Below are 13,705 nucleotides of genomic sequence, written 5' to 3'. Positions count from 1 at the left end.
TGTGTTACTTCACTCAAGATGATGCCCTCCAGGTCCATCCATTTGGCTAGGAATTTCATAAATTCATTCTTTTTAATAGCTGAGTAGTACTCCATTGTGTAAATGTACCATAATTTCTGTATCCATTCCTCTGTTGAGGGACATCTGGGTTCTTTCCAGCTTCTGGCTATTATAAATAGGGCTGCTATGAACATAGTGGAGCATGTGTCCTTTTTACCGGTTGGGACATCTTCTGGATATATGCCCAGGAGAGGTATTGCTGGATCCTCCGGTAGTACTATGTCCAATTTTCTGAGGAACCGCCAGACTGATTTCCAGAGTGGTTGTACAAGCTTGCAATCCCACCAACAATGGAGGAGTGTTCCACTTTCTCCACATCCTCGCCAGCATCTGCTGTCACCTGAATTTTTGATCTTAGCCATTCTGACTGGTGTGAGGTGGAATCTCAGGGTTGTTTTGATTTGCATTTCCCTGATGATTAAGGATGTTGAACATTTTTTCAGGTGCTTCTCTGCCATTCGGTATTCCTCAGGTGAGAATTCTTTGTTCAGTTCTGAGCCCCATTTTTTAATGGGGTTATTTGACTTTCTGGAGTCCACCTTCTTGAGTTCTTTATATATATTGGATATTAGTCCCTTTTCTGATTTAGGATAGGTGAAGATCCTTTCCCAATCTGTTGGTGGTTTTTTTGTCTTATTGATGGTGTCTTTAGCCTTGCAGAAGCTTTGTAGTTTCATGAGGTCCCACTTGTCAATTCTCGATCTTACAGCACAAGCCATTACTGTTCGATTCAGGAATTTTTCCCCTGTGCCCATATCTTCAAGGCTTTTCCCCACTTTCTCCTCTATAAGTTTCAGTGTCTCTGGTTTTATGTGAAGTTCCTTGATCCACTTAGACTTGACCTTAGTACAAGGAGATAGGAATGGATCGATTCGCATTCTTCTACATGTTAACAACCAGTTGTGCCAGCACCATTTGTTGAAAATGCTGTCTTTCTTCCACTGGATGTTTTTAGCTCCCTTGTCGAAGATCAAGTGACCATAGGTGTGTGGATTCATTTCTGGGTCTTCAATTCTATTCCATTGGTCTATTTGTCTGTCACTATACCAGTACCATGCAGTTTTTATCACAATTGCTCTGTAGTAGAGCTTTAGGTCCGGCATGGTGATTCCACCAGAGGTTCTTTTATCCTTGAGGAGAGTTTTTGCTATCCTAGGTTTTTTGTTATTCCAGATGAATTTGCAGATTGCACTTTCTAATTCGTTGAAGAATTGATTTGGAATTTTGATGGGGATTGCATTGAATCTGTAGATTGCTTTTGGCAAGATAGCCATTTTTACAATGTTGATCCTGCCAATCCATGAGCATGGGAGATCTTTCCATCTTCTGAGATCTTCTATAATTTCTTTCTTCAGAGACTTGAAGTTTTTATTATACAGATCTTTCACTTCCTTAGTTAGAGTCACGCCAAGATATTTTATATTATTTGTGACTATTGAGAAGGGTGTTGTTTCCCTAATTTCTTTCTCAGCCTGTTTATTCTTTGTGTAGAGAAAGGCCATTGATTTGTTTGAGTTAATTTTATATCCAGCTACTTCACCGAAGCTGTTTATCAGGCTTAGGAGTTCTCTGGTGGAATTTTTAGGGTCACTTATATATACTATCATATCATCTGCAAAAAGTGATATTTTGACTTCATCTTTTCCAATTTGTATCCCTTTGATCTCCTTTTGTTGTCGAATTGCTCTGGCTAGGACTTCAAGTACAATGTTGAATAGGTATGGAGAAAGTGGACAGCCTTGTCTAGTCCCTGATTTTAGAGGGATTGCTTCAAGCTTCTGACCATTTACTTTGATGTTGGCTACTGGTTTGCTGTAGATTGCTTTTATCATGTTTAGGTATGGGCCTTGAATTCCTGATCTTTCCAAGACTTTTATCATGAATGGGTGTTGGATCTTGTCAAATGCTTTTTCCGCATCTAAGGAGATGACCATGTGGTTTTTGTCTTTGAGTTTGTTTATATACTGGATTACGTTGATGGATTTCCGTATATTGAACCATCCCTGCATCCCTGGGATGAAACCTACTTGGTCAGGATGGATGATTGTTTTGATGTGTTCTTGGATTCGGTTAGCAAGAACTTTATTGAGGATTTTTGCATCAATATTCATAAGGGATATTGGTCTGAAGTTTTCTATCTTTGTTGGGTCTTTTTGTGGTTTAGGTATCAGAGTAATTGTGGCTTCATAGAATGAGTTGGGTAGAGTACCTTCTGTTTCTATTTTGTGGAATAGTTTGTGAAGAACTGGGATTAGATCTTCTTTGAAGGTCTGATAGAACTCTGCACTAAACCCATCTGGTCCTGGGCTTTTTTTAGTTGGGAGACTATTAATGACTGCTTCTATTTCTTTGGGGGATATAGGGCTGTTTAGATCATTAACCTGATCTTGATTCAGCTTTGGTACCTGGTATCTGTCTAGGAACTTGTCCATTTCATCCAGGTTCTCCAGTTTTGTTGAGTATAGCCTTTGGTAGAAGGATCTGATGGTGTTTTGGATGTCTTCAGGATCTGTTGTTATGTCTCCTTTTTCATTTCTGATTTTGTTAATTAGGATGCTTTCTCTGTGCCCTCTAGTGAGTCTGGCTAAGGGTTTATCTATCTTGTTGATTTTCTCAAAGAACCAGCTCCTTGATTGGTTGATTCTTTGAATAGTTTTTCTTGTTTCCACTTGGTTGATTTCACCCCTGAGTTTGATTATTTCCTGCCGTCTACTCCTCTTGGGTGAATTTGCTTCCTTTTGTTCTAGTGCTTTTAGGTGTGTTGTCAAGCTGCTAATGTGTGCTCTCTCTAGTTTCCTTTTGGAGGCACTCAGAGCTATGAGTTTTCTTCTTAAAAATGCTTTCATTGCGTCCCATAAGTTTGGGTATGTTGTGGCTTCATTTTCATTGAACTCTAAAAAGTCCTTAATTTCTTTCTTTATTCCTTCCTTGACCAAGGTATCATTGAGAAGAGTGTTGTTCAGTTTCCACGTGAAGGTTGGCTTTCTATTATTTATTTTGTTATTGAAGATCAGCCTTAGTCCATGGTGATCTGATAGGATGCATGGGACAATTTCAATATTTTTATATCTGTTGAGGCCTGTTTTGTGACCAATTATGTGGTCAATTTTGGAGAAGGTACCATGCGGTGCTGAGAAGAAGGTATATCCTTTTGTTTTAGGATAGAATGTTCTGTAGATATCTGCCAGATCCATTTGATTCATAATTTCTCTTAGTTTCACTGTGTCCCTGTTTAGTTTCTGTTTCCATGATCTGTCCATTGGTGAAAGTGGTGTGTTGAAGTCTCCCACTATTATTGTATGAGGTGCAATGTGTGCTTTGAGCTTTACTAAAGTTTCTTTAATGAATGTGGCTGCCTTTGTATTTGGAGCATAGATATTCAGGATTGATAGTTCCTCTTGGAGGATTTTACCTTTGATGAGTATGAAGTGTCCCTCCCTGTCTTTTTTAATGACTTTGGGTTGGAAGTCAATCTTATCAGATATTAGAATGGCTACTCCAGCTTGTTTCTTCATGCCATTTGCTTGGAAAATTGTTTTCCAGCCTTTCATTCTGAGGTAGTGTCTATCCTTTTCTCTGAGATGAGTTTCCTGTAAGCAGCAAAATGTTGGGTCTTGTTTGTGTAGCCAGTTTGTTAGTCTATGTCTTTTTATCGGGGAGTTGAGTCCATTGATATTAAGAGATATTAAGGAAAAGTAATTGTTGTTTCCTGTTATTTTTGATGTTAAAGTTGGCATTTTGTTCTTGTGGCTGTCTTCTTTTAGGTTTGTTGAGGGATTACCTTCTTGTTGTTTCTAGGGCGTGGTTCCTGTCCTTGTATTGGTTTTTTTCTGTTATTATCCTTTGAAGGGCTGGATTCGTGGAGAGATAATGTGTGAATTTGGTTTTGTCGTGGAATACTTTGGTTTCTCCATCTATGTTAATTGAGAGTTTGGCTGGGTATAGTAGCCTGGGCTGGAATTTGTGTTCTTTTAGTGTCTGTATAACATCCGTCCAGGCTCTTCTGGCTTTCATAGTCTCTGGTGAAAAGTCTGGTGTAATTCTGATAGGCTTGCCTTTATATGTTACTTGGCCTTTTTCTCTTACTGCTTTTAGTATTCTATCTTTATTTAGAGCATTTGTTGCTCTGATTATTATGTGTCGGGAGGTATTTCTTTTCTGGTCCAGTCTATTTGGAGTTCTGTAGGCTTCTTGTATGTTCATGGGCATCTCTTTCTTTAGATTTGGGAAGTTTTCTTCTATAATTTTGTTGAAGATGTTTGCTGGTCCTTTGAGTTGAAAATCTTCATTCTCATCCACTCCTATTATCCGTAGGTTTGGTCTTCTCATTATGTCCTGTATTTCTTGGATGTTTTGAGTTAGGATCTTTTTGCATTTTACATTTTCCTTGATTGTTGTGCCGATGTTCTCTATGGAGTCTTCTGCACCTGAGATTCTCTCTTCCATCTCTTGTATTCTGTTGCTGATGCTCGTATCTATGGTTCCAGATTTCTTTCCTAGGGTTTCTATCTCCAGTGTTGCCTCATTTTGGCTTTTCTTTATTGTGTCTACTTCCCTTTTTAGGTCTAGTATGGTTTTGTTCATTTCCATCATCTGTTTGGATGTGTTTTCCTGTTTTTCTGTAAGGACTTCTACCTGTTTGATTATGTTATCATGTTTTTCTTTAAGGATTTGTAACTCTTTAGCAGTGTTCTCCTGCAATTCTTTAAGGGATTTTTGTGCTTCCTCTTTATTGTCTTCTGCCTTTTTATCAGTGTTCTCCTGCATTTCTTTAAGTGTGTTATTAAAGTCCTTCTTGAAGTCCTCTATCATCATCAGGAGATATGCTTTTAAATCCGTGTCTAGCTTTTCCGGTGTGTTGGGGTGCCCTGGACTGGGCGAAGTGGGGGTGCTGGGTTCTGATGATGGTGAGTGGTCTTGGTTCCTGTTAGTAAGATTATTACGTTTACCTTTCGCCATCTGGTAATCTCTGGGGTTAGTTGTTATCGTTGTCACTATTTAAAGATTGGAGCAGAAGCTGTGTTCCACTCACCAGCAGTCTCTAAATCCTGCGGCGGGGGTCGTGGGTAGCTGACGGTACCCCGGTGCTGGTCCAGCCGGAAGAGGCCTGTGGTCCTACTCAGGCCGTTTTTCTGCTTCCCTAACTAATGCAGTCTCTGGTCCCGCGTGCAATTGGATTGGAGCAGAAGCTGTGTTCCACTCTCCAGAAGTTTAAGATCCTGTGGTGGGTGTTGTGGGTAGCTGGTGAGTGTCAGCTGACCCTGCGCCCCAGCTGCCCAGGTGCTTTTCTGACCAGAAGAGGGTTGTGGCCCTATGTAGGCCGGATTTCTCTCTCCCCAACCAGAGCAGTCTCAGGTCCCGCATGATTGGACTGGAGCAGAAGCTGTGTTCCACTCACCAGCAGTCCCAAAATCCTGCGGCGGGGGTCTTGGGTAGCTGGCGGGTGTCAGGCAACCCTGTGCTCCCGCTACCCTGGCCCTGATCCGGCCGGGTGAGGCCTGTGGCCCTACTCAGGCCGGTTTCTGCTTCCCTAACTAATGCAGTCTCAGGTCCCGCGCAATTGGATTGGAGCAGAAGCTGTGTTCCACTCACCAGCAGTCCCAAAATCCTGCGGCGGGGGTCGTGGGTAGCTGGCGGGTGTCAGGCAACCCTGTGCTCCCGCTACCCCGGCGCTGATCCAGCCGGATGAGGCCTGTGGTCCTACTCAGGCCGGTTTCTGCTTCCCTAACTAATGCAGTCTCAGGTCCCGCGCAATTGGATTGGAGCAGAAGCTGTGCTCCACTCACCAGAAGTCCCAAAATCCTGCGGCGGGGGTCGTGGGTAGCTGGCGGGTGTCAGGCAACCCTGTGCTCCCGCTACCCCGGCGCTGATCCAGCCGGATGAGGCCTGTGGTCCTACTCAGGCCGGTTTCTGCTTCCCTAACTAATGCAGTCTCAGGTCCCGCGCAATTGGATTGGAGCAGAAGCTGTGCTCCACTCACCAGAAGTCTTAAGATCCTGTGGCGGGTGTTGTGGGTAGCTGGCGAGTGTCAGCAGACCCTGCGCCCCAGCTGCCCAGGTGCTTTTTCGGTCATGTACTCTTATAGAGACACATCAATAGCAGTTCAAAAAGTTGGCATATTTATTATATACAGCACAAATGAGGAAGCAGATCAGCTAAATCTCTCAAGTGGGAGAGTATCCAGTGGGAATCTTCGCAGAGGATAATAGTTTTAGCATAAAATGCCAACATTCAAACTTGCAGCAGAGAAAGCCTTTGTCCTTCCTCTGAACCTGATCTGGGGATGGCTTTGCCATTTCCATGTAACTGAGGCATTAGGGTTCTTGACATAGCAGTGATCATGTCAATAATATACATTAACTCAGGACTCGATCCACTCCCAACACTTACATTGACAAAGCAAGCATTTTACCCACTGAGCCATCTCTCCAGCTTCATTTTGCTCATTTAAAAACAGGGTCTTACTAAGTTTGTCCAGCATGGTCTTGAAGTTGCAATCATCCTACCTCAGCCTCTTGAATAGCTAAAATTATCAGCTTGTGACACCAAGCACATCTTATGTTAAATTTACAAATTGTCCCTAGGTGAGTATCTTATTTTTGTTGTGACAAGAAATACCATAAATAAAAGCACCTTTAAAAAGAACGAATTCATTATGGAGTAAAGTTCTAGAAGTATACATCCCATTATGGTACAGAATACATGGAAGCAGGCAGAGAAGAAATGGTGACAGGAGCATGAGGCTGGCAATTCACATTGCATCTCCACTCAGGAATAAGAACTAAATCACCATTATTAAACCTCAAGGCTGCCCAGTAAAGCTCTAGCTCTTAAACATTTCACAACTTTCTCAAATAGCAACACAAACAGTGACCAGGTGTCATACAAACCTATGGGAGACATTTTGCATGCAAATCACAACAGTGACTATACATTTTGCCAGGCAAATTTTGTGTGTGTGTGTGTGTGTGTGTGTGTGTGTGTTCAGTTGCACTGTATTAAAATATTGTGTTTATTATTACAGAATTTTTCTAACTTTCATATATGCCTGATTTCATTTGAGTCTGAATAAAAGGGAATTGGGAATGGAATAGTGTGTGGATAATTTTAAAAGCAAAGTAGTTTCCTCCTTGTGTGAAATTTCAGTTTGCACAAATTTAGTTATATGTGGGAAATATTAATAATTAATAACTTTTAAATTATATACTCTTCTGAGTGCCATGCTAAAATCTCACACCATATTTCCTCACCCTTCTGCAATACGAAACACCCAGAGTATTGAGGACATATTAACTACCTTTCCATTAATCACTTAACCATCTCGGGTCTCAGATCAACTCTTGTAGTATCACACACAGTGCTTGGATTCAAGTTACTTGTATATTGTAGTCTAATGCATATGTCACTCACCTTCCTTGTTTGTTTTGTTTTGTTTTGTTTTGTTTTGTTTTGTTTTTTTCAAGACAGGGTTTCTCTGTATAGCCCTGGCTGTCCTGGAACTCACTTTGTAGACCAGGCTGTCCTGGAACTCAGAAATCCGCCTGCCTCTGCCTTCCGAGTGCTGGGATTAAAGGTGTGCGCCACCATGCCCAGCGTCACTCACCTTCCTTAATCCCAATATAGAGGTATTTTATCTCATAGGGTCGCAAGCATAAGGAGGCTGATGAGCTGGGGAGAAGACTCAGCTGGTAAAGTGCTTTCCTTACAAACATAAGGACCTAAATTTGTTCCCCCAAATCCATATTTTCAAAGATATCCATTCCAGGCTTTAGGGACAGCCTCCACTCCACTGTTAGGGGATAAGGAGGAGTCCCCAATCTCCCAGATGAGAAAGGTAGGGAATAGGAGAGGAACTCATGAGGGAGGGACCAGGAAGGGGGCAGAGTTTGGGATGTAAATAAACAAATAGATATTAAAACACAAAAGGCACTAGCGATGGCCTACACTTGTATTCTTTGTGCTGGGGAAGAAGAGACTGCTTAATCTCTAACCTTACTTGTCACTCAGCCTAGCCTATTTGGCAAAATCAAGCAGTGAGCATCCCTATATATTTTTTTAAAAATGATGTAGATAGTAACTGAAGAATAACAATCAAATTATCCTCTGGCTTCCACACACAAAGACACATGCAAACAGGCATATGTAAATCAAGATCCATATAAACATGCACATTCATAAAACTAAGAATAAATCTGAATATAGTATAAGATATTCTATGCAGAACCTGGTGTTACTATAACTTATTGTAGTATATTGTTGTGAGTATTCATTTTATTTTATTGGGATATGGTAGTTATTTTACTGTGACTAATTTCTAAATTAAACTTCATCATATTATCACGGGCATGTATTCAAAGGTGGATTTATATGAAAAACATAGTATACATATGGTTCCTTATTATACATCATTTCAAGCATCCACCACTGCATGTCCTCACAGGTATTTCAAGAACATTCAGGAAAATGCCAAAGAAAAGAAGAGGTGCACAATATGCATGCCCCTTGTATAGATTTGATGATTTTTTTTCCCATCTACTATTTCATATGACCCGTTAAATAGTACCCTAAGCATATAATTGCCTATGCAGCCAAGTTTATGAAAGATGGGGCTATAGAGCTGAGTCCTGCTCCAGTACTCAGGGAAAAGAAGCAGTTAGTGACCATAGAAAAGGCAGATCACTGTTTCAAATTTTACCAAAGATAAAGTTAAAACATGAAATTTGGGGGGCAAATACTTCGACCAAAGTGAAATATCAGTTATAATTCATATATCCATTCTTAGATGGCATAGTTTCTAAGTACTCTTTTAATATACGTTTCAAGAGACTGGACTGGGATTAACATTATGCAAAAGTTACACTGAAGTTTGATTGTCCCTCACATATTGAAAACAGTAATTGGACACAGTTGGTTTAAACAAAAAAAGTACATAAAGTTGGGGGGGGGACGTGCTGGGAGAATATAGAAGGACTTTGAGGGAGGGAGTGGAGGTATTTGGTCAAAATATGCTATATACATACATGATATTTTAAAACAAATGAATGAAAAAGAGGAAAAATCAGAAAACTTGATTATTTTTAGAACCTTAGTCCTTCTCTGCATATTGCCACAGTTTTCCCTCCCATCTTTTTAATAGGTAATACAGGGGAAAGTCTTCCATTTAATTCATCAGAAGTATTACAAATTCCCTTTGAACTAAATATAGGTTCTTGAAAATAACGCTAATCCTTTCCAAGTCAATTATTTCCTAATGCAACCATGGAAATAAGCAGTGGCCCAAGCATCAACATGCTAAAAGCAATGTGACAGACACTGCCTTCTCTGAGTTTCTTTTCTGTCTGCATGTAGGTGTAAGCAAATAGCAAAGGAGCCCAGGTACGAAGATGAATAAAATAAAACTATTAATAAATAAAACTATTAGATAAATAGTAATAATAATAAATAATAATAAATACAACTATTAGACTATTTGTATGTTAGTTTTTGTCATTTCTTTTCAAACCACAACAAAAATGAGTATGTGTCACAACCACCATCTCCCATTTCTGCCCTGTCTGTGCTGAGCAAAACTAAATCTGTGTGTCTTTACAATGCCTCTCCATTACCATGGCTGCTTTCAAGATACTGAACTTAGTGTAGATGTGGCCTACTAGATTATTAATGCTAATTTGTTCCCCCCCCCAATAGGCATCACAGTAGATAGGCATGGATTCATTTACTTCGTGGATGGGACTATGATCCGACGAATTGATGGGAATGCTGTGATCACAACTGTAATTGGCTCAAACGGTCTGACTTCTACACAGCCATTGAGCTGTGACTCTGGAATGGACATCACTCAGGTAGGCACTGCTGCTTGTCAGGTGTTATCACCATTCGGGATCGTGGAAATGGATAACAATTTTCTCATGCAGAAATTACATAGAAAGGAAGCCTGGTGCATCTGCTATAATGTCAGATAGCAGAATCTTCTCTTTATGTAAGTTACTTTTTCCCTTCTCAGAAAACTTTGAAGAAAATAGTGAGCTAGGGTGGGGGGGGGATGTTAGAAAAAAAATAAAATTTGAATCAATTAAAATTATATTGCACTATTTTCTAAAATATCCAATGTTACTCTTTTTTATTTTATTTATTTATGTATTAAGGAAATAGGGAAGTGGGGTATATGTGGAAGTCAATGGACAACTTGCAGAAATAGGTTCTTTCTGTCCACCATGTGAGTACCAGCAATCATATTCAGGTCACCAAGCTCAATAGCAAGTCCCTTAACTCCCTGGTCTATTTTGCCAGCCCAATTTTATTATTTTTGTATACAACAGCAAATGAACTTTAGCAAAGTAGCGATGATCGAGATCTTTAGAAATCTGTTTAATAAATATTTCAGTGTGGCATGTTATTCATGGGTATATGAACAGATATTTCTGGGGTGTTTTAAGTTTTCTTAAATAAAAGCAACACCTTTCTCAGATTTGTTTTATACATATTTAGCAAAGCACTTGGATAGTGGCCCTGTCCTCAGGAGTCTTGGGCAAACCCTATGGCTTTTAGTAGCTTTTTTTGTAAAGAGAGAACAAAATGTGAAGATGGATGGGGTGAAGGAGGAAGGATCTGGGAGGAGTTGTGGAATGAGGAAAATATGATAGAAATGTACTATACTAATTTCTCAAAAAATAAATAAAATATTTTTTAAAAACTTTCCACCAGAAAATAAAGAGGTAAAAATCAGGATAATATTCATATGGCCCCAAACTTCTGATTTCTGACACCATTCAATAAGTAAATGACATGTAGAGAGATTATAGAACATACAATATTATTTCAGCATTGTTTGGATACTTTTTCTTAGTCTGTACCACAAAGAGTTTTTGGGTTTAAGAAGGTAAAGAGGCTAGACAATCCCTTGAAGGGACTATGCTCTAATATTTTACAGACCTGTAACTCTAATGATGGTTTCAAAGTAATTAGAGTAATATTGAGAATTTCAACATTGATTAATGCATCAGGGAGAATGGTTTCTGCTAAAAATAACCTAATGCCGTCTAAAAGTATTTTCAACAATAAGGCTTAATCATCTCATATAGTGAAATGTCCAAAAATCAAACAAAGATGCCAGTAGACTTCTTTCTTCAGTCACATTGTCCAGAAATGAGTAGTATATTTGTGGGTGTGTGTGTGTGTGTGTGTGTGTGTGTGTGAGCAAGTATATATATATATGTGTGTGTGTGTGTGTGTGTGTGTGTATACTTGCTTGAAAAGGAGAGATGGAATTTTCTCAATGAAAAGAGTTATTTTCTTTGAGCATACTGGCTCATAATCCTTGAATGGAAATCAGGGTCCCATTAGGAACAAATAGAGGGTCACAGTTACATAAGCAACTGGTGTCATCAATTACTATTAAGATATCCTAGTAGCTTCATTTTCCATAGCATGTGAATCTAAGTATAACAGGGAAAATTTAAAAATTAAAGTAACACATTAGTCATTAGTTCTAATACCGCTCCCCACCTCCATTGGTGCTCTTTAAAATGCCAGAGATGCACCTACTCAAGTTGTCTCTGTTTCTGTCCCTGCCTCAGTCCAGAAATTGAAATCATCTGAGTCAAGTTAAAAAATAAAATGAGGAGTGGGAAGGTCTGGAAAAATGGATAAAATTAACAAAGTTCTATTAGAAATGAGTAGATTAGACATTCACGTTCTTAGAACAATTTAACTTTCTATGATTCAAGATCTTACAGAAGCCAAAGAAAAGGAGCATTATTTATGGAAATGTGGAAGGGTGTGGATGTATTTATATAAGGGAGTGGAGAGAGAAAAGATGCATATATGTGATTCATTTGTGGGTTATTTTTAACTTAAAATAGAACACTTAGTACTGCGATCAATCAATTCAAAACAACTGATGTGCTTCTGTGGAAAAGTTATTCAGGAAAGAGAATTCTCTGTCTCAATAGAGAGAAAGTATGACACTTTTTAACCACAATTGATACTATAGTAGCTCTCTCATTCCTTTTTGTTTGAGACTTAGAGTAGATAGTATGATCTGTGCTCACTCAGCAGATACAGTTATGGTGGGGAAAAAAAATTGGTCCAAAGGACTGGGTAGAGCTGAAGCAGAGACATGACTAGGGGTAAAATGGTGAAGGAGCTTATAAGCATAATTGAGCTTTTATTTCATCCAGTGGAAAATGGAAAGCAAATAACAGCATTAGGAGAGGAAGTGTGCCATATGTAGTGGTAATATGCCTTTAATCTTAGTGCTGGGGATGCAAAGGCAGACAGATCTCTGTGAGTTCAAGTCAAGCCCTGGTCTACATAGTGAGTTTCAGTCAGAGTTACATACCTCATCTCTAAAACAAAAAAAGGGAAAGAAATAAATCCAAATCTTACAAGTGTTGTTCAGTGATAAATTTATCACCTCTCATGCAAGGTCCTAGAATACCCAGTACTGCTTTCAAAAAAATGTTTCAGAGCATATTTGTGATTATAGACTAGAGAATAGAGTGGACCAAGAACTGTTAGAGGATAAGAGACTATTTAAAAGCTGTTGGAGTGATATAGGTATGACAACAACAGAATATATCAAAGCATCAGTGATTGAACAGCCTTTTCAGATGATGATATACAAGCCAGGTATAGTGGCACATGCCTTTAATTCCAGCACTTGAAAGGCAGAAGCAGACAAATCTCTGTGAAATCAATGCTACCCTCGTCTACATGATAAATTCTAGAACACCAGAGCTACATAGTGATGGGGAGGGGCAAGAGAGTGTTATACAAAGTAAGCTGCTTTTTGGTGTGTTTTCTTGGTTTCTGTTCTATTGGGGCAACACCATGACTAGTATTTACAGAACAAAAAGCATTTAATTGGGAGCCTGGTTAGTTTCTGACGGTTAGACCATAATGGTCATCGTGGAGAGCATAGCAACAGGTGGGCAAGCAGGTATGGTTCTGTAGAGCAGTTAGTGAGAGCTTACATCCTGATCTGCAGACAGGAGGCAAAGAGAGTAAGCCTAAGCTTGGCTTGAGATTTTGAAACCTCAAAGCCCACCCCCAGTGACACATGTCCTCCAACAAAACCACACCTCCTAATTCCTCCTAAACAAAGTCCACCGACTAGGGAACCAAACATTCAAATATATGAGCCTATGGAGCTGTTCTCATTCAAACCAGCACGGGTGCCGAGCTGCTAGGTCTTCTTTGTACCACACCAGTATAGTGAGCCTGGTCATGACGCTGCCCATTTTTATGAAGTTGCATAAGCAGACACTATTAGCAGCTGAAAGTAGAGTATCAAAATATGAATTGGGAAGATAGGTTTGTCAAATCTTGGAACTCAAATCACAGGTGTGCTGACTGAATTTCTAATGTAAGCAAGTACAAGGAGGACAGTGCTGCTTACTGAGATAGAAAAGAAAAGAGAAACAGATTTGAGCAAGAATCAGATGATGGGTTCAATCTGGGGCATGCTTGAGTATGAGATACCTATTCTAAGCCAAGAGGCCTGGAAGAAAATCATGTATTAGTCTAAAGATAAAGGTCTGAAATGAAGATTCTATTGATGATTATCTATTTACTTTTATCTATAGAAATGGCACATAGTTATCCAGTGAGAACCCTCAGGAAGCATGCATAGCATACAAAGAAA

General features: G+C 39.5%; 1 protein-coding gene across 2 annotated transcripts in view; it reads left to right on the top strand.

Annotated features, from left to right (window-relative positions):
* Window positions 1–13,705, top strand: part of Tenm1 (teneurin transmembrane protein 1) — an 889,421-nt gene that overhangs the window by 806,581 nt on the left and 69,135 nt on the right. For both annotated transcript variants that reach the window (XM_029473263.2, XM_029473264.2), the window contains one exon: window positions 9,748–9,902. In XM_029473263.2, the coding sequence (XP_029329123.1) occupies window positions 9,748–9,902 (155 nt within the window). The remainder of the gene's footprint in view (window positions 1–9,747; window positions 9,903–13,705) is intronic.

This window comes from Mus caroli, unplaced genomic scaffold (assembly GCF_978045245.1).
Source record: "Mus caroli unplaced genomic scaffold, Mus_caroli_1 scaffold_5, whole genome shotgun sequence".
NCBI classification, from domain to species: domain Eukaryota; kingdom Metazoa; phylum Chordata; class Mammalia; order Rodentia; family Muridae; genus Mus; species Mus caroli.
Note: the sequence above shows the minus strand (reverse complement) of the source record. Positions and strands in the feature narration are given on the sequence as shown.